The sequence below is a fragment of the Cladophialophora bantiana genome, assembly GCF_000835475.1.
Source record: "Cladophialophora bantiana CBS 173.52 unplaced genomic scaffold supercont1.14, whole genome shotgun sequence".
Classification (NCBI taxonomy): Eukaryota; Fungi; Ascomycota; class Eurotiomycetes; order Chaetothyriales; family Herpotrichiellaceae; genus Cladophialophora; species Cladophialophora bantiana.
The window spans coordinates 141,828-167,107 of NW_015971588.1; the positions used below are offsets into that span (position 1 = coordinate 141,828).

The 25,280-nt window shown below is 51.4% G+C and overlaps 8 protein-coding genes across 8 annotated transcripts; 4 read left to right on the plus strand and 4 right to left on the minus strand.

Annotated features, from left to right (window-relative positions):
- Positions 1-158: 158 nt before the first annotated feature.
- Z519_08847 (uncharacterized protein) lies at positions 159-2,309 on the minus strand (the record flags this gene model as incomplete). Its single annotated transcript, XM_016766574.1, has 1 exon — positions 159-2,309. The coding sequence occupies one exon, from the start codon at positions 2,307-2,309 to the stop codon at positions 159-161; it is 2,151 nt and encodes a 716-aa protein (XP_016616872.1).
- A 1,742-nt stretch (positions 2,310-4,051) lies between these two features.
- Z519_08848 (uncharacterized protein) lies at positions 4,052-5,757 on the minus strand (the record flags this gene model as incomplete). The annotated part of the gene is made up of 4 exons (XM_016766575.1): positions 4,052-4,294; positions 4,351-4,508; positions 4,562-5,416; positions 5,469-5,757. The coding sequence occupies 4 exons, from the start codon at positions 5,755-5,757 to the stop codon at positions 4,052-4,054; spliced, it is 1,545 nt and encodes a 514-aa protein (XP_016616873.1).
- Positions 5,758-6,699: 942 nt separating this feature from the next.
- On the plus strand, positions 6,700-9,266 carry Z519_08849 (uncharacterized protein; the record flags this gene model as incomplete). Its single annotated transcript, XM_016766576.1, has 2 exons — positions 6,700-8,545; positions 8,626-9,266. The coding sequence occupies 2 exons, from the start codon at positions 6,700-6,702 to the stop codon at positions 9,264-9,266; spliced, it is 2,487 nt and encodes an 828-aa protein (XP_016616874.1).
- A 904-nt stretch (positions 9,267-10,170) lies between these two features.
- On the plus strand, positions 10,171-14,262 carry Z519_08850 (xanthine dehydrogenase; the record flags this gene model as incomplete). Its single annotated transcript, XM_016766577.1, has 1 exon — positions 10,171-14,262. The coding sequence occupies one exon, from the start codon at positions 10,171-10,173 to the stop codon at positions 14,260-14,262; it is 4,092 nt and encodes a 1,363-aa protein (XP_016616875.1).
- A 421-nt stretch (positions 14,263-14,683) lies between these two features.
- On the minus strand, positions 14,684-18,235 carry Z519_08851 (uncharacterized protein; the record flags this gene model as incomplete). The annotated part of the gene is made up of 1 exon (XM_016766578.1): positions 14,684-18,235. One exon carries the CDS (start codon positions 18,233-18,235, stop codon positions 14,684-14,686), a length of 3,552 nt encoding a protein of 1,183 aa, XP_016616876.1.
- A 951-nt stretch (positions 18,236-19,186) lies between these two features.
- Z519_08852 (uncharacterized protein) lies at positions 19,187-19,942 on the plus strand (the record flags this gene model as incomplete). The annotated part of the gene is made up of 1 exon (XM_016766579.1): positions 19,187-19,942. The coding sequence occupies one exon, from the start codon at positions 19,187-19,189 to the stop codon at positions 19,940-19,942; it is 756 nt and encodes a 251-aa protein (XP_016616877.1).
- Positions 19,943-20,660: 718 nt separating this feature from the next.
- On the minus strand, positions 20,661-21,701 carry Z519_08853 (uncharacterized protein; the record flags this gene model as incomplete). Its single annotated transcript, XM_016766580.1, has 1 exon — positions 20,661-21,701. The coding sequence occupies one exon, from the start codon at positions 21,699-21,701 to the stop codon at positions 20,661-20,663; it is 1,041 nt and encodes a 346-aa protein (XP_016616878.1).
- A 332-nt stretch (positions 21,702-22,033) lies between these two features.
- Positions 22,034-23,569, plus strand: Z519_08854 (RuvB-like helicase 1; the record flags this gene model as incomplete). The annotated part of the gene is made up of 4 exons (XM_016766581.1): positions 22,034-22,177; positions 22,229-22,448; positions 22,504-23,051; positions 23,108-23,569. The coding sequence occupies 4 exons, from the start codon at positions 22,034-22,036 to the stop codon at positions 23,567-23,569; spliced, it is 1,374 nt and encodes a 457-aa protein (XP_016616879.1).
- Between the last annotated feature and the right edge of the window lie 1,711 nt (positions 23,570-25,280).

The window sequence follows — 25,280 nt, forward strand, 5'->3', positions numbered from 1 at the left end:
TCTGAAGTGCTCAAGATGGTGTGTAGCTATCTCGGTTACGCAGGGAGTCGTTTGCGATCACGAAATTTCAAAAACTCAATTTAGTCATTTCGATCTCAATCCCCATGCCAGATACTTCGTCCCTTGCTGTCAATCTGTGACTGCTGCGTCTCTTGATATCATTGACGCCCAGAAAACCCTAGCTTTGAATCTTGATAGTCCTCTTCACGCGTCTCCGGCTTTTCAGGCGGCGTATACTTTGGTGCAGGTGACATTGGCCGAGAATTGTTGAAATTGGTCAGTGGGATATCCGCAAACCCAGTATACCGCTCTCGGTTGTCTAATCGAAATTCCCGGCTTGTTGCGATATTCGAAGGAAATGCTGGGGTACCGCCTTCGCCACGGACCTTGTCCCGTCTACGCCAGAGCATCAATGCTCGAATGATGCCCATGAGCACGACGAAGACCCAGACAAGCAGGATAACAGTTGAAATGATCGCTTCCGTCCGGATGGTATTTTTTAGCGCAGCAATGAATCGTGCTACGGCCTCCGAAATCTTGTCACTTGCAGTGTCCCCTGGACTCGCGAGAAAAGAGTCAGAGGGATTGTTGGAGTCCGCCAGACTGGTTACGGCGCCTAAACTGAAGGTATCATTCGGAAGCAACGGAAAGTCGATGTGCGCGTTATCATGAACCCAGGTTAAGCCTTTCTCAATGCCCTGGATCTTGAGCAAGACAAGACAGTTGAGAACCTCCATAATTGGGCTGTACAACACAGTGCCGCCGAATGTGGTGTTGAGGACTTTTGTTGTCTCGTCCACAAATGCGTTGAGTGTGTCGTTGATCGCAGTTGTGGACGTATTCACCCAACCCAGCATGTTTTGATTGATATCCTTGCTCGTCGCGGCAATGGCTGCGTTGGTGCCGATGGCCCACTGTTCAGAAGCATTGTTGAGTTGCGCAACCACCTTGTCAGAAAAGGTGCCGACTTGGTTCGTGAGGACCGGAACTTCCTTTTCCAGGGCTCGGAGCAGGATGGCTTGACAGGCACAGGAGAACAGACCTGCTATGGCGAGGGCGAGCACAAACAATGCAGCCTCAGAGGTAGCGTACGCAACGACCCAGCGAACGAGGTCCTTTTTGCGCTGGGACTGGAATGTGTTGGAAAGCTTGATTCCAGCGGTCGACGTATAGGGTCGGCTGACCAAGTAGACCACGTCCAACGGGTCACGAGCGTCAGAATTGACCAACTGACTACGCTCTTGCATTTTTGGCCATCGTTTGATTTCGCGCCACGCCATTGGGATCATCGCGAGGATTGCCAGGGTAAGCAGCACGCCAATGAAGACTCTGCGGGCCAGAGCAGCCAAATTGACCAGCCCATCAAAGAAGTCATTGATCCCATCATTGTCGCTGCAAAAGGTAAGTTGTTCTTTCTGCGGGACTGGGAACAAGGATCGGTTGAAGGTATAATTGCCCACATATTCGTTCATGAGCTGTTTGACTTCTTCGAACGGAAGGCGGATGATGCTCTCAGTGAAATTCTTGACCTGGGTGAAAGTGGGGATCGAGTTGTTGAGTTTCTGAAGATCGGCGTCAAGGTTCGCCGGTAGTTTGAGATTCTTCAAAGAGTTCATTTCGGAAGTAAGATTAAGAGGCGCTGGTTGGTCGACGGTTTGGCCGAAAGCAATAAAGCTCTCGAGTTTGCCGATGAAACTGTTGTAGGCATCCTCAAAAGTTTTGACAGCGCCCGACAGGTCGTTTCCGAGATTCTGAGTGAGTTTATTGAGACCATCTTGTGCCGAGTCGAGGGCTCCGATGACGGAATGCAGGCTTCCACTAACGGCGAAAGTGATCAGACAGAGGTAGGTGTTGGTCATCATGCCGATCACGAAGACCACAATCTCTTCCACTGCCGTGACACTCATGGTCGTCATCCGAATCAGGCCATTGACCGACTTCTCGATACCAGTAGCCGCCACTTCATTCACGCCCTGAGACATATAATGAGGCATAGAGGCCATGACGGAACCCATCGATTCCACGTCGGAGCAGGCAGAAAGTGCCTCACGTCTTGCAGAGCCCAGATTGTCGTCGATTCCGGAGATTGCGATAAGGGTGCGAGCGAGGACAAGTAGGAGGAGAATGGTCCATCGATTAAGCCATATCTGTGACAAACGAGCCCGGAGGCCAAGGTAGGGTGTGATGGATGGTGCAGTGTGTGGTAGTGTCCGAGGTGGGCCTTGGTTGGAGTAGTAGTCTCGTATCTCATGGCTGCCGGCAGGCATGGATGGAGGAGCGCCAGCCGCGAGGACTGGCGGGGCAGACATGGTGCAAAAATCGACAGGAAATTATCTAATATTGGAGTTCAAGTAAGTATCTTGATTGCCTGGGAAGGTCGTTTCGATGGGTGAGAGTAGTTGATTTTGCAGGATCAGAGAAAGAAACAGATAGGACCAAGATGGTGGTGGTACAAGTGACAAGGCCGGTTAATCGACAAAGGCAGTCAACAAGACTCAGCAGAGTGAATGCAATGTATGACACAAACAAAGGAGACTCGTGACATGGAAGAAGGCGGAGAGAGCCAAAAATCGAAAGGGAAGTGAATGGGGGATTGTAGACAAAGAATAACGAGAGACGGGGGACAATAAGAACAATAAGGCTCAATAGAACTAGAGCAGGATTCTGCCGGTACGTACCGCTTTTCCCATCGACGTCGACGCCATGTTGCAGACGCACCACCAATGTTCCAAGAGACTCTTCTGAACATCTAGACACAGATTGTGAGTGTTTCAAAAGAGTTTGTCGCATGTGGTCGTGCAGGAATATCGGCTGGTGGCGATGTTTCCAAACAAAAGTTGGCGCGCAGTCCAGAAATAGCGCCACCAGGCTGAAGAAGCGCCCACCAACCATCTCGTGCTTGCTGCTCCCACGTCCGACACGCGCTCTCACGTGGAAGTTGAAGATGAAACAAGATCGCACGGGAATGAGATGGCACAGTGGATTCATCTTCAGATTGCCTCGCCATCATCCCAGCCGCCACCACAAACCCGTTCGCTTTGCTAGGACCCGTCGCGGTCGTGACGCAACTCAGGAACACCCATTGCCGCTGAGGACGTGGTCAACTGTAGACGGGCGGATGCAGCGCCGGATGGGGAAGTGGCGCGAGGCTGGGAAGGGAGACACCACGAAGCAATCCGATATCCCCCAATGGTGCCTACCAGGAGGAAAAGCGCCGACGGTGAGGTTTGGCGGCAGGCAGGGTTTTTAAAGCATGGTCCAAGATTCGGCGCCAATCGCCGCGGGATCAGCATCGTGTTTTATTGCTGTGGCGTTGAGCGGGGAGATATGAGGTACAGGCTATGATGTCATTCCTCGCTTCAGCTTATAAGTAGGTGGTCTTGGCCGCCTTGCTATTTCAGTCCTAGCGTCTTTCGCATCCTCATCCCGTGATCAAGCTACCATACCTATCCCGAGTACGCGAGGCTGTCCACTATAATCGAGCACTCAGCACAGTCGCACTATCTGCGGTGTTTACACAGGGTAAGCGAGGATGCAACCCCCGATTGGTACTTGAAGCTATGTTGATCAACACTGCGAAGCGGCGAATGTCACTAGCACGCCCACGTCTTTCTCCTTAGCATGGGCGGTCATCATCATGTCTTGCTCGTCGTCTTGCGAAGAGACAAGTCCAACCAACCTCAATATCTGTCGACGAAGACGCATCGTTCCATCATGCAGCTGGCACAGAGATCTGTAGATTGCGGATACGTGAATTTGGCTGAGTTGCAAGTACGAACGACGATCAGGAGCGAAAGGAGGCGTATCACACCGACAGAGACGTGTGTAAGTGTACAGCGATTTCATGCGAAGCCAGATTCTGCGAGGTCGAACGTTGGTTTTCGGAGCAGGTCACAGCATGTGCGAACGTTGGCCAAGGCAGCGTGGCGAGCACTCATCCAGACGTCGAAGAGGCGAGAGCATGGTCGTCGAGGAGTTTAGAGATCATCCGACAACGGCATCAAAATTCCACAGTCACGAGCCAGGTCACGGTCGGTCCACTCAACGCGCCTTATCGTTGCTCACCTTGACCTTGGCCACCTTGTTGTTGAGCCGCCATGGCTGCATACCACATCTGAAGGTAGTTCTGGTACCCACCATATGCAGCATATGGGTCGGCCGCCCCGGCAGCTGGAGGAGGTGCAACCCCTTGAGCGGCGGCGGCGGCAGCGGGAGCATATGTGGGCTGTTGTCCCGGGTATCTGTCCATATAGTCGTCGCGACTTTCACGTTCACGAGCTTGTGTTCGAGCACGCTGATATGCGTTAGTGAAGATGCATCAGCAAGAATTATCCATTAGTGACAGCTTACCACAACATCAACTTTCTCCATGATGGCACGTTTGGCAGCATCGATGGCGTGTCGACTGCCAATCAAACCAATTTCGCGTTCGATGTCTCGTCCAGCAGCGGGCGAGACGTTGATCTTGCACCCTGTTTGATTCTGCATATCACGGATAGACTCACCCCCTGGACGGAAATTAGTGCCATGCACACGATCAACAAAGGACTTAAAACTATACCTTTGCCGATGATCATACCCACTGCCTCGCCGGGCACGACAATGCTGTCATTGAGCTTGCCTTGCGAGTCCTCCCGCTCACGGTGGAGATCTTTGATGCTGATGCCCTTCTGGTCACTCTCCACAATCTCCAATATCAGATCTCTGGCGTATTGCTGAGCCGACGCACTGCCGATCAAGTTGACGGGTCGCATGCCGTTCACACTCTTGTTCTCTCCGACGATGTTGACATGGCACCCGCTTCGATCTTGCAGGTCGCGAATGGTTTCCCCTCCTCGACCAATAATTAGGCCCACTGTTCGGTCAGGAACCATCATTTGAAGGCTATCACCCTCTTTGGTACTTGTGACTTTGGTTTGGTTGGTGCGTGACTTGTCTTGCCCTCTCTTTGCAACTTCATTGTCGTCAATGATCCTAAAAATTTCGGCTTTGGCAGCTGTACGCGCCGCTCGGCTGCCAGATATCCTGCAGTGTCGTTGAGGACCCGGCACTTCGGGGCCATCCATAAACTGGACGCGGGCGCCTGTGGTGTTTTCAACTCTGCGTAGATTTTCTCCAGAACGGCCAATGATAAGCCCAACCACACCTTTGTCTAGGGGCAGTATTTCCGAGTCACCTTCGCCTCCGCGGTCAAGGCCGGGTGACCGATCGTCCCTGTATCGCCCGGGAGAATAACGCCCACCTCTCGGAGAAAATGAACGGTCTCTATTGTATCCGCGGTCGGTCCCGCGTCGTTCGTCCCTGTAGGGATTGTAGGCATCGCGATAGCCTTCCCGCCGCGGAGGAGATCGGGATGGTGACCTCGAGCGGCGGTATGTCCTGCTTCCGGTACGAAGATCGGATGGGTTAATGGGCGCTATACAGCAACAGTCAACGACAGCCTCAAATGCCGAGGCGGCTTCACGTACGTCTACCTGGTTCATAAGAGAGACCTTTCTCGGCAGCTATGCCGCGAGCTTTGGCAACGGCATCGGCAATGCTGACAGAGCCCGAGCTGACTGGTTTTATGTTGGTCAGGTCAACGCTCCCAGAGTGGATGGGCTGAGGTAGACCGTAGGGCGGTGCACTGCCTGGAGGAGTGGCATACTGAGGCGGAGGATAAGGAGCACCTGGAACAGGTGGAGCGGGAGCGGCTTGAGGTGTGCCTCCTTGCCTCTGGGCCGCCAGTGCGGCCAGGATGTTGCTGAGATCTGCCATCAACTGCAAATAAGCCTAGAAAGAACCACACAAGCAGGTCGCAGCAACACGCGAATAGGTAAAGAATAGAGTATGGAGTTGGAGAAGAAAATGCTGTAGAAGTGGGTGATAGGGGACAATGAGTACCAGGTCAGAAAAACCCAGGTGTTGAGGCCGCATCGCAGGTGGGGCATCAGGACTTGTCCAAATCACGTTTATCTGCTAGCCGTAAAAAGATTAGACCTTATTTGCCTCGAACCGGTAGAGCAGGCGAGCATCCCTTTTCCAACGTCCTTCCAACATTGTGCTGCCAACCCAGTACGCTTTTCTTTTATCCAGGACGAATTATTCCTTACACACACCTAGGAGACTTTTGTTCACTTTGATATGCTCGGTGTCTCCGGGATGGCTCTGTGCCTGGTCAGTTCAACGGCTTCCTGGCGCTTTGCGAGAACGGCGACAGGCAACGAAAACTGCTGCTCCGATGTAGGTTGGATATACCTATATACTAGTGAAGGACGGGGCACTCTGCCAAATTGTATCAGCAATACCCAGTCTTAGAAATGAATCTCACCAGCCTTATCCTTGTTCCCCAAACAAACATATATAGCACAACACGCAGCCTCGTGATGGCCTGGGACGCTCGTGTGAATATGGCAATGCTTCTGGTGAGAAATCTAGAGCACGTGCTCATTTGCACCGGTACTCCTTCACGTATGCCATTTTCCTGCTGCTGCTGTCGACTGCGACGAATTTTCTTCACAAATTGACCTCGCAACTCCTCACCACCTGGCTCAGAAGCCAGCTCTCAGTGGAACAGCTGCAGATTCAGGCTCTTTGCAAAAAAAGTCCACGTCCAGACACCGTCTGTAAGAATGTCAAGCGCGTAAGCAGGGCCCCTTAAAGTCATGATAGGATGCTTGCTGATGAGTGATTCCAACCGACAGATCAGACAATGAGCCCATGGGACAGATACATACCCAGCAACGAAGCCTCGAACACTCAAAGGCATACGTCTCCCACACTTCCTCGTCGCTAAAGGACTCGAAAGTGCTATGGCCCTCCGATGGGTCTCGTATCCACACGATCGCCCTGCAAGACAAGGAATTGATAGTTGTTACTCACGCGCTTGGACCCTTTTTCAAAGGTAGGCATGTCGAAGGAATCCTTGCAGGCTTTTGCCAGAAAATATTCCTCTTGTTCAACACAGATACCAGAGCCCTGGGTATAGGTAGTGTCATTGCGGAGCAGCTTTTCAAATGTTTCGACGGCCAGGGATCACTTGCACGAGAAATAATGCCACTGGGGATTCAAGGTGTTCAGGAATTGAATTGGACCACCCAGAATGAGCAACTGGCTCCTCTTCGACAGGTGTATCAGAAGAGGATGAAAGAGGATCGCAGATCATTGACTCCGTTCTCCATGACAGACTCAAATGGAAACGAGCTACTATTTGCTGGGCTCCAAGAAGAGACCCTTATCATCGTGGACAAGACCATGCTGCCGGCTGGTCTTGTCAAGTACACCCATCATACATTTGACATAGGCTGCCTGGATCGGGCCAAATGTTCATGGCAGTTGTTCGTCAAAGTCACGCATCGGAACTTTTTGCGTTCCTGTTTTCGGACATGTCAGGCTCCAATCGTGAGTGTCGAAAGTCTTTCGAGCAAACGAATCTTTCAGGCTGACTCTTTGCAGAAAGACATGGCCGTAGCCATCATGACCGCGATGCGGATCTTCTCCGAAGCCCGGCGTTTTGTTCATCATCCAAAGCGAACAGAAGCAGCCGTTCTTGTCGAAACCATTGGCCGGGGAAAGTTCTACACAAATTCAACCGTTATTGATGAACAGACTGCCGTAACTCCTGAAACGCTTCCCCCTAGTGATGGCGACGGCTCGGCAGCGAGAGATGGCAGTGTACGCGGTCTTTCTGCCAGCCCAGATTCTCTTTCACACGCAAACAACTCTCATTCAGGACCATCCCCATCTTCATCCCCCCCATCATCTGCCTCTTCTTCAAACATCATGAATGACCTGTTGAATCAAAACGCCGTGGTGGATGTGCAGGCCGTCCCCACAAAGAAGCGCAAGAAAAAGACAAAGAAGAGCAAAAAGAAACCCACAAAAACAACTGCCCAAACCCAGACCGTGTCAAATGAGGGAGAACAGCATTCAGCGGACAAAGGATGCTCTGGGACTGCGGACAAGATGGCGGCTATCACAATTTCTGGATCACTCCCCATTCCACCACCAGCCTCGGCTCTGCCGCCGCCTGCTGTTCAGTCTGGTGGAGGAAATTCCGCAAAGAGGACAAGCGCATTACTGTCTAGGGAGCTGAAGCAGAGGGGCAAGGCAAAGAAACTCAGTAAGACTCCTGCAGCTAAGGAGCTGGAGCAAGATCTTGATGATACTGCTTCTCAAAATTCAAGTGATTCTGATCGGACGGTTACTCAAGAAGAGTTATCGAGGAAAGATGCTATCACCACCACCTCTTCTAGCAAAGGTCAACAGGACAAGCAACATGGGAAAGGGAGTGAGAAGGACAAGGGACAAACCAAGAAGAAGGATGCCGAGAATCCCAAGACAACTTCTCAGACCCAAGCAATTAGTTCCACCCAAGGAGGCACGAAGCCACGGAATGCACGCCCTCTATCCCCTGCACCCTTTGGCTGCTCCCCTACTAACTTTCTGCAGCACGGCCAGCCTGGCGATGAAGAGCCTCACCCTCCCGCTGAATTCAAATTCGATAGCTTGGATCCGCGTCTGAAATGTTTGAAACCTGACTGCCGTAAGATGACGAGTTGCTGGGGTAAGTTCTCGTTCTGATCTTATGCAGCAGAATTGGATCTGCAACCACGCGAGACTTGCTAACGTACAGACGGATTTCAGACAACGCCGTGGTCATCTGCCCTGCCTGTGGCACCTCCAGCTTCACCCGCTATTGCAGAAAGCAGCACCTGTACGATGACCTCCAGCGCCATTGGGCTATGGAATGTGGAAGGAACACGATCGCCGGACCAATCGATCGAGACACGATTCGCGCCAGACAACTCCCCAAGCGACCCTATGTTCGTGGCCAATACCATAACATTGTCGAGCGTCACAGACAGGCGGTCTACCGCGCAATGGAAGACGCAGATTACTTCATCTTCAAAGACATCGAGATGCTCGACGAGAGCATTGTGCAACCGACACAACAGCAATGGAATTCGGTGCGTGGCAGCGGCGAAGTGGCACTGCAAATCATATTCCCGGACGACATGACGCCGCAATCCGCCAAGCAGCTTTTCAACTACCACATCCAGCGCATCTTGTCGGTCGGCAAGCCGCTGGCCGAGGACAGCTGTATGAGGGCCTTGGAGATGATCCGTTCGGCGCTGGTCATGTCGGGGGGCTGGACTGAGGAGGCATTGACCTACCTGTGTATGCAATTGATAGGTGAATGGGGTGATTTCAAGGTGCCAGAGCGCTTTTACAACGTGGAGGTGAACACGATGTGGGAAACGCATTACCTACCGCCCATGGCGTGAACCGCTAGCGGGTGGACAAGAGATGATAGTTTCGCGACAGCGAGTGGAGCGGGAGTATGACATAGACACAGAGAGAGGTTGGGATAGAAGATGAAGACGAAGATGAAAATGGCGGCCAAGTCGCCCATCGTACGAGTCTGTTGCGTATTGTCGCCCTCCTCCGAGCCATCTTACCAGCTTTGTTCAGGTAACCACCGTCGTCTCTGCCACAGTCTTTTGCAATATTGGTTCTGTTGTGCATTGCGGACCCTCTTCTCTTTATGGATTGGCTCAAGGCAAAACCATTGCCGAGGGCTCTTTTGTCATAAGCAGATGTCTGGTCATCTGGACCATGCCCTGTTCTGGAGCCAGGGCAGAAGTGCTGTAGGTTGGTAGCGTTGACATCGGAGCTCGCCGCTCCCCCATCCCCTCGAGAAGGAGGGGTGACCGGCCCAGCAAGCCAGGTCGACTTGGTCTACTCCGAAGGTACATTTCCACTGCGTTCATTCGCTCCAGGACTGGATTCCATCTCACAACACTGATCAACGTCAGCCACCAGGAGCTGTTCTTACGAGATTGCAATGGTCGCCCGCTGATTCGCGCATTCTCGCCCATCGCGCTCCATTGCCTATCAATACCGTGCCATGAAAACAAATTGCTTCTGCTCTGGTCAGAACCTTCAGGCCGTCGCCGATAAGGGCCTGGTAGTCTCCAAGGTGTCTGTCTGTTCGGCCTCCTCAGCTTCATTTCTTCGTCGGACAGACTCCGTACGACTTTGAACCTGTCCCTGAATCTTCTGACTGTCTTCGTTTACCTCACAAGCATTAAAAAAATCTCAGACTTGGAATGCTAACTTGACAGAACTACCTCCTCTTTCTTTGCCTTTCCTCTCTTCACAGTGTCCCGCCAGCCCCGCATATTCAAGATGGCTCCTGGAGTCCTCGAGCCAGCAGCGACTGCTGAAAAGGTGGTTTCCCTCGCCTCCCTCACCGAAAGCTACGATGATACACTCCGCTTCTACCTCAATGGGACAAAGGTCGAGCTGGACTCGTTGGATCCAGAAATCACACTATTGGAATATTTAAGAGGCGTTGGTTTGACGGGAACAAAGCTGGGCTGTGCAGAAGGTGGTTGTGGCGCCTGCACCGTCGTCGTGTCGCAATTGAATCCCACCACGAACAAGATATACCATGCGTCGGTCAATGCCTGTCTGGCTCCTCTGGCCAGCGTTGACGGCAAGCATGTCATCACCATCGAGGGAATCGGCAGCTCGAAAAGCCCACATCCCGCACAACAACGAATTGCCATGGCTAGTGGGAGCCAGTGCGGATTCTGCACGCCAGGAATAGTCATGAGCTTGTATGCTTTGCTTAGAAACTCCGGCCCTGAGCCATCCGAAGTGGAAATTGAGGAGAACTTTGACGGAAATCTGTGTCGTTGCACGGGTTACAGGCCCATACTCGACGCCGCTCAGAGCTTCAACAAGGTGTGTGGCAAATCGATTGCAAATGGTGGTTCCGGCTGTTGCATGGATAACGGCGGCTCGTGCAATGGCGCCCCTAATGGTGAGACGAATGACATGGACGGTACGGTCGAGAAGAAGTTCATCCCTCCGTCTTTCATCCATTACGACAAGGCGACAGAATTAATATACCCTCCAGCTCTGAAGAAGCACGAGTTCAAGCCTCTGGCTTTCGGCAACAAGAGGAAGAAATGGTATAGGCCTGTGACCCTCCAACAGTTGCTTGAAATCAAGAATGCCCATCCGGGCGCCAAGTTGATTGGCGGCAGCACAGAAACCCAGATCGAGATCAAGTTCAAGGCGGCGCAGTATTCGGTGTCAGTGTACGTGGGGGATATTGCGGAACTTCGACAGTACTCTTTCTACGATGACTATCTTGAGATTGGAGGCAATGTTGCCTTGACGGATTTGGAAAACATATGTGATGAAGCTGTCAAGCATTATGGACCAACCAAGGCTCAACCATTCGAAGCTATCAAGAAAGCCATCAGGTATTTTGCGGGTCGGCAAATCCGCAATGTTGGCACTCCCGCAGGGAATCTAGCCACGGCGTCACCTATTTCCGATCTCAATCCAGTTTTCGTCGCAACAAACTCGACTCTGATTGCCAAATCTCTCAACAAGACGACAGAGATTCCGATGTCGAGCTTCTTCAAGAGCTACAGGGTAACAGCGTTGCCTGCAGACGCTGTCATCGCTGCAATGAGGATTCCTCTTACCGCTGAGAAAGGCGAGTATGTCAGATCTTACAAGCAATCGAAGAGAAAAGACGATGATATCGCCATTGTCAATGCATGTCTTCGAGTTGCGCTGGACAACGACTACAAAGTGAAGAATGCGAACTTGGTATATGGAGGCATGGCTCCCATCACAATCGAGGCCAAGCAGGCTTCTGAATATATCGTGGGCAAAACATTTACAGATCCTCAGACTCTAGAAGGAGTGATGAACGCATTGGAGCATGACTTCAATCTTCCGTTTGGTGTGCCAGGAGGCATGGCCTGGTACCGAAAATCATTGGCACTCGGGTTCTTCTATCGCTTCTACCAGGATGTCCTGCTCAACATCGAGGAATCTAGCAAAGAGGCCGACAAAGAAGCTATTGAGGAGATCGAAAGGGAAATCTCTACTGGCCAAAAGGATCATGATGCTTCCGTTGCTTACTCGCAGAAAATTCTCGGGAAGGAACATCCCCACATGGCCGCGCTGAAACAATGCACTGGCGAGGCCCAATATACGGACGATATTCCAGTACAAATGAACGAACTTATTGGCTGTCTAGTTTTATCAACCAAAGCGCATGCCAAGTTGATCGGTGTTGATCCCAGCCCTGCTCTTCAGCTTCCCGGCGTGGTCGCCTGGGTGGACAGACATGACTTTCCAGATCCAAAAGCGAACTGGTGGGGTGCTCCTGTTTGCGATGAAGTTTTCTTTGCGGAAGATGAAGTCTTTACGGCTGGCCAACCTATTGGCATGATCCTGGCGAACACTTCCCAGCAAGCTGCTGCCGGTGCACGTGCCGTTCTCATCCAGTACGAAGAGCTACCGGCCATATACACCATTGAAGAGGCCATAGAGAATCAAAGCTTTTATGAGCACTACAGATATATCCGCAGAGGTGATGTTGAAAAGGCCTTTGGAGAGTGTGACTACGTGTTCGAAGGCACGTCGAGGATGGGTGGTCAGGAGCATTTCTATCTGGAAACTCAGGCGGCTTTGGCAATTCCCAAGCCAGAGGACGGGGAGATGGAAATTTGGAGCAGTACGCAGAACCCATCAGAAACACAAGCGTACATTGCAAAGGCTCTCGGTGTTCAATCAAATAAGATTGTCTCCAAGGTGAAACGTCTTGGTGGTGGATTTGGCGGTAAAGAGACTCGATCTGTTCAACTCTCCACCATCTGCGCCGTTGCAGCAAACAAAGTCAAGCGACCGGTTAGATGCATGCTCAATAGGGACGAGGATATTATGACCTCCGGACAGAGACATCCTTTCCTGGGCATTTGGAAGGTCGGAGTCAACAAGGACGGCAAAATCCAGGCCCTCAAAGCCAATATCTTCAACAATGCTGGCTGGTCTCAAGATCTGTCTGCTGCCGTTGTTGATCGAGCGTTATCACATGTTGACGGGTGCTATAACATCCCCAATGTCGATGTGGACGGACGTCTCTGCAGGACAAATACCGTCTCCAATAGTGCTTTTCGTGGTTTTGGTGGCCCTCAAGGCATGTTTATTGCCGAATCATACATGGAGGAAATTGCAGATCATCTGAAGATCCCCGTCGACAAGCTCAGAGAAATCAATTTCTACAAAGACGGCGAAAAAACACACTTCAACCAAGCGCTCGAGGATTGGCATGTGCCTTTGATGTACAAGCAGATCAAAGAGTCAGCAGACTACGACGCACGCCGCAAAGCGGTCGATGAATTCAACGCCTCACACAAATGGCAAAAGAAGGGGCTGGCCATCATCCCCACAAAATTCGGCATTTCGTTCACTGCCCTCTTCCTTAATCAAGCCGGTGCCCTCGTCCACATCTATCATGACGGTTCCGTCCTAGTCGCCCATGGGGGTACCGAAATGGGCCAAGGGCTACACACCAAGATCTGTATGATCGTGGCCGAAGCACTCCAGGTACCTCTCACAGACGTGCACATCTCAGAAACCGCGACAAACACTGTCGCGAACGCCTCAAGCACGGCGGCATCCGCTTCGTCAGACCTGAATGGTTACGCTGCATACAACGCCTGCATGCAGATCAACGAGCGCCTCGCACCGTATCGAGAAAAATTTGGGCCCTCTGCACCGATGAAACAGTTAGCTCATGCTGCCTACTTTGATCGTGTCAATCTCTCGGCGCAGGGCTTCTATAAGACCCCCGAGATCGGGTATATTTGGGGACCCAACCCTTCTGACCCAAGCCAGGAGAATACGGGCAAGATGTTCTTCTACTTCACGCAGGGTGTAACTGCAAGTGAAGTCCTTATCGATACATTAACCGGGGATTGGACCTGTCTGCGCTCGGACATCAAGATGGACGTCGGGCGGAGCATTAACCCAGCAATCGACTACGGGCAGATCGAAGGCGCATATGTCCAAGGCCAAGGCCTTTTCACCACCGAGGAATCCCTTTGGCACAGGGCGAGCGGGCAAATTTTCACCCGCGGACCGGGCGCGTACAAGATACCTGGATTCAGAGATATTCCTCAAATCATGAACGTTTCTCTGCTGAAGGATGTTGAATGGAAAAACCTCCGCACGATCCAGCGCTCGCGGGGCGTAGGGGAGCCGCCCCTATTTATGGGAAGCGCAGTCTTCTTCGCAATAAGAGATGCCCTTAAGGCTGCGAGGAAACAATATGGCGAGGAAGATGTGCTGAGCTTGAGGAGTCCTGCCACGCCCGAGAGGATCCGGATTTCTTGTGCAGACCCGATTCTGAAGAGGTGCATGGTCGAGCCTAGGGAAGGCGAGAAGAGTTTTTTCATCTCGATTTGAGACGAATCAGCTTTCCTGGTCTATAGCTGCAGGGTTTGAGAACCAATGGGGCTAGGTTCCGAATTGTGTGTGACTTGAAAAGGAGTATTTCATGCCGTCCCGTGGTCCATATACGAGGTTGGCAAATGTCTGCGTTAATTTCAGACCATCATGATACATGGTAGATACTTAACTAGCTCTCTGTGGTTCATTTTCTCTCATGATAAAGTCCGCGTCTCTTCATCATGTTCATCCAGTGACCAGGCACATCCAAAGCCCCCAATTGTATAACAGCAAACCGTCCCAGATTCAAACAGGCCGTCCAAGTTCGCAACATTTTGTATCAGAAAGCAATATCCCAATAACAAACCAGCGCCTGGTGAGTTTTTCGCACTTGTCATGTAAGATCAATTCCAGCACCCAATTTCAAGAAGCACAGGCGTCAACCCCGGACGCAGAAGTCGACAGCACATCCACGACGAGTCACACGCTCTTCTTTTGTCTTTGCTTTCTGCTGCTGCAGCCCAGTGCCAAATATCGAGGTATGGGCTTCTGTGGCCGGCGGGGAAATATCAGGCGCAAATCCTGGCGACGAGTGGAACACCTCGTTCGCTCCGAAAGTCACCGCTTTACCTTTCCCCTTGGCCTTTTCCTTGTTTTTATGCATTTTCCTCCTCTTCGCAGTGCGCTCGTCCTCCAAACTTAGGATCAAGTCACTGTCCCCCTTATCGTCACTGCTGAAAGGGCCATCGCCTCTCGCAAACAGTGGGACAGGCTTGTCTAGCCGACCCCCTCTCATCTGCTCTTTCTCGCCGTCTTCAACACGCAAAAAGCCTTCTCCTCGAATGATCCCGTTCATCATTCCATCATCCAGGAGGCTTTTCTCCGCCTTGACGAGCTCGGAGTTACTCATTTGTCGACGTCGCTTGAGAATTTTCTCCTCCAGAGTGCCTTTCAAAACCAGTGTCTCGACATAAACAGGACGTGTCTGGCCGATTCGGTGCGCACGCTTGATAGCTTGCGATTCAACGTCGGGCTGCCAGATGGGAGACACAATGAAGATGCGGCTGGCGGCTGCCACATGGAGACCATGAGAGGCTTGTTTAAGATCCATGAGGAGAACCCGGAACACTTCCGACTGGTTGAAAGTAGCAAGATATACTGCTCGGCGCGTCACCGAGAGTGTGTTTGCATATATCAAGAATTTGACGGACAGCAGTTCAAGGGCTTCGGCGATCCAGAAGGCTATGTTGTTCGAGTCGTAGAAGATAATGATCTTCTCAGTTAGCTGTAGTGTTAAGATACGTGTGCAAAGGTAGTTGAGCTTTGCGGAGGTAAACCCGATGATTCGCGATTTAGCCAATGACGCTGGAAGGACGCGATTGTTTGTCGGGAAAAGTCGCTTTTGTGGTGAAAGGGGAAGGCCCGGCGCAACATCGCTTGTCGAAGAGCGGACAGGTGACGAGGTAGCGGATTGATTTTTGACCTTAGGTTCTTCTGTTGTGCCTGCTGTGAGAAGCTTCTTTCCGTTTGCACTAGAGTGGACCTTGGCTCTGGCATCTTGTTCTTCCATGGCTCGTTTTCGTGCTGCAGACATTGCTCGAAGTCCCGCCCCAATAAGTCCCATTCCGGGGTCATCAGAATCTCTATTGTGCAGAACATGCTGCTGTGCTTCTCGAGCTTCGACGGTTCCGAGGAGGAGGGGGTCCGAATTCTCCCCATTTAACGCCCAGGCTGCCGCAGCCTCTTCGGGGAAGTCTTCAATATAAACGCCCATCTCATGGTAGAAGGAGAAAGCGCACCAACCTGAGTCACCCAAGGCTCGTTCGCCGTTGATTTTTGCCTCCGTGAGAAGTGCACCGTCTTCGTCAGAGATTAGATCAAGGTGTTCGTCCAAGTATTTGTTACAGACTTTTAAGGTCTCAGTTACTTCGGTCTCGGTAAATCCGACCCAGTGGAAGCTGGATCGGCGGAGATTGCTAATCAGTTCATCGAGGGATTTGCGGTTTTTTGGATGGAACATATAATCCTCGTCTACCCTCTCCGAAGTCACAGCATTGGAAGTCAGGACCAGCCTGAAAAGGTTCATGCTGAGCTTGTCGTAGTAGCTCGGCTCAAGATAGACTGTGGTGTTGTGCAAAGGAGGAAGGACAAGATCGAAGTCAATGTCCTCAATCCGATGGCGGATGATGAGCGACTGCAGAATCACTCGCAGTGCTGGTGCGGAACGACGCTTGCCAAAGGTATCGAAAGTAGACAGATATCTTTTCCAATCGGCATGGTCGGCGCCTTTCTGGTTTGCCCAGGGTTGCACCTTGAGAAATCTGACAACGATGGCGCGTAACCGTTCCATATCTTTGAGCTCTTCGGTCTCAGAATCCCTAGCTTTTCTTCGTTCTAGTGCCATTTCGATGGAGTGTTTCCGAAAAGTCTCCGTGTCCCTGTTGGTTTCGTTGAGCGCAAGATTGACCTCGACCCCGTGAAGCGAGTGAGACGGTGTGCCGGAGACTATCCAACGGCGTTCAATGGACATCTTGTCCAGCATCGTCATTGCATGTGTTCGATAGCTGGAGCCTGCGAAGCTATGTCCCTCGTCGCAGATTACCCGCAGCCATCGCACTTCGGTCAGCTGAGACCGAAATTTCTCCTGACCCTTGAAGCGTCTACCTTGGTTGAGATCATCATCCCTGTATTCTTGCTCAAAACGTACTTTAGTCATCAGAACAATGTCATATTTCATCAACTCCTTCCAATGTGGTATTTCTTTCGTTGTAGAGTCCAAGACCAACAAATCAAGTGCATCTGCTTGAGTGTGCTTTTTTATCTCATGTTGCCATTGAACGAGAAGATTGGGCGGAACAATCACCAACGTCGAACATGCAGGGCGCAACACTCGTGTATCTTCTCTTTGCTTACCTCTTCGGTTCGGCGTAGTCGGATGGAAGATGGGCTCGGCATACTCGCCATTGTACTTCGCCAGAGCTTCAGCGCACCGATCAAAGTGGTATCCCTCCTTTCGGAGATTCGAAAAATGAGTTTTCCAGGGCACGCCGATTTTTTTGATCGTCTTTGCGGCCAGGTCAAGCAAGCTTGGTGTCCGTTCATTAAGCTTCCAAGAAGTGACGTTCAATCTACCCTCTGGAATTGTAGGATAATGTCCCCTGGTTGCCAGGATCAAAGCAATGCATATCAGTGTCTTGCCGTAGCCCATAGTTTCGGCGAGAATGCCACCGCGACATTGACTATAGAGATGAGGGTGACGGAGAAGGACACCTTCATGGAGGTCGAGATAGAACTCTGTGCCATTGAGATCTCGAAAACTCTGCTTTCGGGGGTCGAGAGATTTAGAAGGATTTACCTCCCTTCGGAGCATGGTGACCACCGACCGCTTTTGGTACGGATACAATGAAGTTTTGAGACCGCCAATGTTGTCTTCAAAGACATCCCGCATTGAGTGCTGATTGTGGGCACAAGAACCTGCATCGTCGAGGCAAGTCTGAGGAGAGGATAGAGTGTTGAAGATGTAAAAGAGAGATTCCTCCTGAGAGACATCTGGTTCCCTATAGGTTTTCAAAGGCGACGCCGGGTCGTAATTGCCATCCCAAGCCTCGAGAGAAATGTCGATGAAGCTGGTGATGAATTTCAAGACCTTTCTAAGATCCTTGATCGAGCCCCGAGTACTTCGCTTGACATCTTCTGGTAGTGCGTAGACTCTCAAGGATGCGGAATCCGGGTTTCTGGTATGTTGAAGAAAAGAAGTTTTGATCCATGACCGTTTCTCCCCTAGTGTCAACAGAGGATGCTGGTGCGTGGCTTCTCCGTCGGAGCCAACCATTCGCCAACCGCCATTGAGACCTGATTCAGGGTATCTGACAAGTCGGATAGATCCAAGCGCGATATAATCCTCCACCAATGTCGGTGACTCCGAACGAAATTGTTCAGTTGGGTTGCAAATCGAATCTGGAGCTTGGGTGGTGAATAGAGATCCCGTCATACCATTCTGACACTTATGCGTAGCGTCAGCTCAATGCTAACCGGAGTAAGGTGTAGACGTGAGTGAGTGAGTGTACCTGGAGATTCAGCTCAAGGGGTAGAACTGCGTGTGAGTCTTCAGTTGCAAAGCAACTATCGGTGCTCGAAGGGCCGACGAAGAACTGATCATTGTCAAAAGGTTGATCTTCATCGTCTTCATGAATTTGATTGGAAAGTGAATGTGGATATGACTTGGACATCATATTGAGGTGCAACCCAGCTCGCCAGGCCTTCGTGACTAGTTGATGACAGGAGAGTAATTCCTGGCGAGGTGGATGGAAATAACGATTTAGTTGGAGGGCCTAGTTTTTTTGTCTGACAGAAGTTCTACGAATATTGGACAATATTGGGCCCTCAAGACCCCCCACAAGGATATTGTCAGACGTTCAATTTTTCCGGGAAGGCTGAACTATCAATCCACTGCAGCCTAATCAAGGGGCCCAGCCCTCTCGATACCTGGGATACATCTGGCAAGGCTGCGTTTTAGGGTCTTACTCATCTATGGAACTACCAGACCAAATAACGGAAACAAGTGGCAGCCATCGTACCTCGTTCGACTATTCGGGACAGCTCACTACACACCCCTGACATAAAGCTTCCCACTTTTCACCGAAACCTCATGGCCTCGAGGTTGATCGTCCAACAGGAGTGGTAGACTTTGATGGAGGAGATAAAGAAGAGCGAGGTCATGAAGCAGGCAAAAGAGATACGTCCGCTCCCCCTGGGAACATCTCTCAAGGAACTCGCCGTGGACTATCGGGAAAGACAAGCCGGGCGCTCAAGTGGCTGACAAATCCAACCTCTGCTTTAATACACGAACCTCCCGCTGTCAGACTCGATGATCTTCCAGGTCACATCCGAGCCTCACCACCAGCCCATGTCCTTTGCTCCCATACGGCAACACTTCCTAAAAATGACAAACTACAATATCAACGTCACCAGCGACCTCAACTGTCCATGGTGCTATATCGGCTTTTCTCGGCTCTTGCGGGCCATCACTGAACATAAAAAGACGTATCCCGACGACACCTTTCACTTAAAATACTTTCCATTTTATCTAAATCCGCCACCCCAGCTGACCGCAGGTAGTGGTCCAGCCCCGCCACCTTTCCCGGCGCCATCGCGTCCAAGGCGCGAAATGTACGCAGCCAAATTTGGGCCCGACCGCGCGAAGCAGATTGAAGCCATGATGAGCCAAACCGCGCGCAGTGAAGGTTTGGATTTTAAATTCGGTGGGATGACAGGTCCCTCGAGAAACGGACATAGGCTTGTCCATTGGGCACAGGTCAAAGGAGGCGAGGAATCCCAGAATACGGTTATGTTGGGTCTTTGGAGACGCTATTTTGAGCAGGAGGTTGATATCACCACTCTCGACACCCTCGTCGAGGTCGGTTTGGAAGCTGGATTGGGAACCAAGGAGGAAATCACTGAGTACTTGACCTCTGGCAGGGATGGGGAATTGGTCGACAAAGAAGCTGAGGAGGCCCATAAGAAGGGAATCTCCGGTGTGCCCTTCTATGAGATTAATGATATGTGGGAGGTGTCAGGGGCACAGGATCCCCTCGCTTTCAGGAAGCTGTTTGCGAGGTGGAAGGAATTGGAGGCCAAGGGACAAGTGCCCGTGGGCGGCGCTGGTGGGAAAACGACCGCTGGAAATGGTTGCTTGTGAGCGGGGAAACGATCTATAAGTATTAAGGAGCGAAAGATCGGTATATGACACGGAGATTTGATCCTGTCATCGTCGTGGAGAGTCAACGGGTCGCCGTCAACAGGAAAGCGCGGCGGCATGGCACGGCCCAGATCAACAAGCAAAGTCTTAAAGCTTGCGGAGTACTCGCCGATAGGAGGTGAATATATATCTCGTTCAGATTTCTCCAAGCAGCGTGCTCTTTTACTAATATGATCTAACTGTATAGTACAATACTGCTCAACATTTGTCTTCCTTTGTCTGTGGGCAATCTGCATTGGGTACACAGAAAGGCCCCTTTACAATGATCTACTTCAGTCCCAGTCGACTAAAAGGTTGTCTCAGCCATACCAATTGCTGCGCTATGACTGATGCCATTCCACACCCTCTGGCAATGGGCCTCTCATCGGGCTTTATTTCTAATGGACTGCTTTCAATCATTCCCAAGGATGGAGGATGAAGACCGAGGGCTGAGGCCGTCGTCTTTCCTCTTTGATCCCATGTAGCTGTCGGTCGGCCTTGTGCTAGTCGGCATTCGCCGTATTGGTCCTCCAAATTCCGTGTGAGCGAATCGTGGGAGCTTTCATTTGCTGCCTGATCTGTCGCGTTCCATGGTTGTCTTCAACTCCCTGGGATCTGTTATTTGCATGTCATTTCTCGCCGCTTCAATCTGAGACCCAGTAGCTGATGTTTGCTCTTCTCAAGGCTTTTCTTCAAGCTTTTGAGATTTCGCGTTCGTTGTGATCGCTTCCGTATGATGTTCAATGTCTCCTGAGCTGTTTTCAGCATATGCCATTGCCTCCTGGTTGCGCTTGGTTGCTGGGCCGCTATCTTCAACAGCGGTAGCTTCTGTTGAGACTGCCTGCACATAGTCTCCCACAGGCTTTTTGAAAGTCCTGAGGTGTCTGTACTTTTTGTCAACAACATCCGGTTCTTCTAGATGCTGTGGCAGGCCTAGAGAGAGCGGGCTGCTGCGATTGAGCGTCTCCAGTTTCGGAATCCGGTAAGTCTCTTTCTCTCCGCTCTCGATCCAGTTCCTCTGGACATGCTTTTCAAATCGGTCCGCCGCCTCTCGAAGTTCGCTCCACGCCGCTTCTTGCTGCTCAATCATTTTTGCCCTGACCTCCTCATCGTTCCACGCGTCCTCGAAGGAGCCCGATAGGGAGTAATGTTTGGGAAGGTTGAATTTTTGCAATTGTTTAGCATGCTCTGAACGATATTTTGGGGATGTCATGACCAGCCATCGAAGCTTCCAGCCCAACATCCCCAGCTCCTTAATTCGGGCAGGCTTCATTCCAGTGACATATTGATCTATTCCGCCACATTTGTTGATAGTCCTCATGACTCGAGCAGTGATGGGGATCTTGAGGTCTCTGTTCAAAGCTTCACTCCTGACAGTCTCGACCCGGACATTGGGGAACCAATGTCGCAAGGACTTTCCCTTGTTTCTGCCCTTGGAAATCTTACTTCCAGATTGTACTGTGGCACCACCATAGAGACCGAAATTTGCTTCAGGAAAATGTTTATTCTCGCCGTAGGGGTAGGGCGGCATCAAGGGGTCCGTATGTCGCAAGCGGTAAATGTCCAGCAACGTATGTTTCCTGTCTTCGAACTTAAAGGTGAATCTGGGTTTGAAGTATGGGCTGGAGTGTTTGACCGGCTGTCTGTATGAAAGATATTGCAGAGAGGTAGGGCTGCGGAGCACCTCGGGGAGCTTCGTGATAGTCGTGGGCGCCGCCATCGTGAAGGTTGACACCACCGGGTCCAAAATGAAGGGAGGTTGAGAAAAGGAAGGAGAAGGAAGGGCCAGAAAGGGGGGGGAAATACCCGCGTGTGGTTGTCCGCGCGGGCTGGTGTTGCTGGTGGACGGAGTATGAAAATATGAATACCAATTGAAATGTTCAACTTGGGTGGTTTTTAGCGTGGTTCAATCCTATTAATTAAATTTCTAACCGTGACCGCGACAGCTACCGTTTAACCACCGACACCCCAGTCGCCCTCTCTCACATCTTCTCAGCACCACGCGACTAACTTTTCCTTCCTTTTGGCCGCCTTTCGATCAATTTAGTGATAATGGTCAACATCAGCGAGGTCAAGGGCAATGCACGCGAAAACAGAACCGCGGCGCATACACACATCAAGGGATTGGGCTTGCGATCAGACGGCACCGCTGAACCTTCGGGCAATGGATTTGTCGGGCAAGCTGCTGCCCGTGAGGTATATGCATCTTGTGCAAATGAAAATGTTCATTCTTCTGACGTCTAGTAGGCGTGCGGAGTGGTTGTAGACCTCATCAAAGCCAAAAAGATGTCTGGAAGAGCTGTACTGTTAGCGGGAGGACCTGGTACAGGCAAGACAGCTTTGGCGTTGGCAGTATCGCAAGAGCTGGGAACAAAAGTGCCTTTTTGTCCTATTGTCGGCAGCGAAGTCTACTCTACAGAGGTCAAGAAGACTGAGGCGTTGATGGAGAACTTCAGAAGAGCAATCGGTAGGCTGAAAATCTCTATGCGCACAGTCGACTGCTCATTCACTGACCACGACAGGTCTCCGTGTACGCGAAACGAAGGAAGTTTACGAAGGCGAAGTGACCGAACTCCTCCCCGAAGAGGCAGAGAATCCACTCGGCGGCTTTGGGCGCACCATCTCCCACCTGATCATCACCCTGAAATCCGCCAGAGGGACCAAAAAACTTCGCCTCGACCCCAGCATATATGAAGCCATTCAAAAGGAACGAGTGACGGTCGGCGATGTGATCTACATAGAAGCCAACACGGGGGCATGCAAGCGGGTGGGCCGCTCAGACGCCTACGCGACGGAATTCGATCTCGAGGCGGAAGAGTACGTGCCCGTTCCGAAGGGAGAAGTGCATAAGAAGAAGGAGGTCGTGCAAGACGTGACGCTGCACGATTTGGACATTGCCAACGCGAGACCTCAGGGGGGCCAGGACGTTATGAGCATGATGGGCCAACTGATGAAGCCGAAGAAGACCGAGATTACGGACAAGTTGAGAGCGGAGATCAACAAGGTGGTGAGTCGCTACATCGACCAGGGCGTGGCGGAGCTGGTTCCTGGTGTGCTCTTTATTGACGAGGTGAGGATTTTGCTATTCAGCACGCCCCTGAAATGATATTGACAGGTCTTTGCCAGGTCCACATGCTCGACATCGAATGCTTCACTTATCTCAACCGCGCGCTCGAATCCCCCATCTCCCCGATCGTCATCCTTGCCTCAAACCGGGGCAACACCCTCATTCGAGGCACGCAAGACATCATCTGTGCGCATGGCATTCCTCCAGACCTGCTTGCCCGCTTGCTCATCATCCCAACACACCCATACAATGCCTTCGAGGTTCAGACTATCATTCGTCTCCGCGCAAAGACCGAGGGTCTTTCAATATCAGAGTCGGCGCTGGAGAAGGTTGCGCAGCATGGCACGAACGTGAGTCTACGATACGCACTACAGTTATTGACGCCCAGCAGTATTCTTGCCAGGGTCAATGGGAGAACAGAGATTGGTGTTGAGGATGTAGCAGAGTGTGAAGATCTGTTTATTGACGCGAGGAGAAGCGCCAAAGTCGTGGAGCAAGCAGGAACTTCATTCATTAGTTGAGGACACTGCAGGGAGAATGATCACCGCAGTCATTCATTGTCTGGCCCTTCACCAATCAGAGTGAAGACTTTGGCACGCGGAGAAAGGGGTTCAAAAGTGGAAAGATCAACAGTCGCCAGCCTGGCAGATGCTGTTCCCCACATTATGTCGAGCTTCCAGCTGAGGAGACTAACGAACCGACTCCGGAGCGGGCCAATGCGACCGCAACTGTGCTAGAGAAAGCGCAGGGATCATCGCGCTCAGCCGCACAAGCAGCGAAAGGTGCTCCGCGAGGCCCCATGAAGAAACGAAATCAAGACCGGCGAATGGCAGGGGGACGGGAAACATGTAAAACAGCCAGAATCTGAACGGTTCTTAAAATCTGAATTCATTTGAGTATATTTATTTGTCGCGCGGATTCCGCTTTCGGCTAGAATTGAGCTTTGCAACTTCTGCGCGATGACAGCATGACACGTGTATCCCATATGCAATATCTTCTCCCCGACTCTTTTATCTCCTTCCAAATGGACAAGTCTATCAGACAGACACATCGCAACTACGATGGGCCGCATGCAGCGCATGATCGGAGCAGAAGAAGACGCAGCATACCTGCACACAATATCGGTCAGCTCGCGGATTCGACAGGTCAATGGACAATGAGATGCTCTCAGATAAAAGTTCCAATCAGACATCCAAGGAAGATTTGCCGCTCAACGACACCTGGACTTAAAATGGGTTCATATGCCAGGGCTAGCGTGGAAACTGCGAATGTGGAAAAGGTTTTCATCATAGGAAAGGAGGGCGGACAAAGGCAGTGCGAGGCTGACAAAAATAGGAGACGTACCTTGACAGTTTCTCGTTCGCGAAGATGGCTCACATGTACCATGCAACCTCTTTTCTCGTTCCTGGACCGCCAGTTAGCGATAGAGTACACAACGAGAAAAAAGAACAGATGTTGCGGAGATGATCAATAGTCAGACATGAAATACTGGCTAGTAACAGACTGTTCAGCGATGACAGTCCGAGTGTTTCTTCAAGGGCGACTCAGGATAGAAAGAAGAATTGGAGTTTTGTCATCTTGCGAGCCACACACCAGAAGGGTGGAGAATCCGGGGAAAGGTGCTTACCATATCTACAGATGGCCCGTCAGCAAATATCATCCAACATCACTCATCACGACGTGGAAGGGAATTGAGGAAGCTGGAAGGGTGAGCACAGAGAGAATGCAGGTGAGAAGCGAAAATGAAAAAGAAGCGCTGAATTTATTTTCTGAAACGGCGAGCCGCTAGTGCTAGATCGGGTAAGGACTGTGGCCGCCAGACTGCTTGGCGAGCTGCTGGTTATTGGGCTCTTGGAGGTCGCTCAACTTGGGGCCCGACGGCCGCCTCTCCCCAAAGGCCCCAAGCCACTTCCTCCCCCCCAGCATCTTCCGTGATCTGTAAGTGTCTCTCCCTGCACCTGCACAACTGCACACCTGCAGATCCTGAAGTTGCACCTGCGACTTGGAACCTGATCTTCAAGTCTTCACCACTCGGGCTCGGACAGTGTTTGCCTTTCAGTCTCAACTGGCGCTCTCGCTGTCTAGTCACTCTTTTCACTCCCTCGTCGCCCTCGACTCTGCTCCAGGAGCCTGTCTCCTGATTTCCGACCGGTTCTCGTCGTCTTCTGCCCGGGGTCATCAGATCACGGGTACCACCCAGTGTACCAGCCCGATAACATCGCAACCGCAACG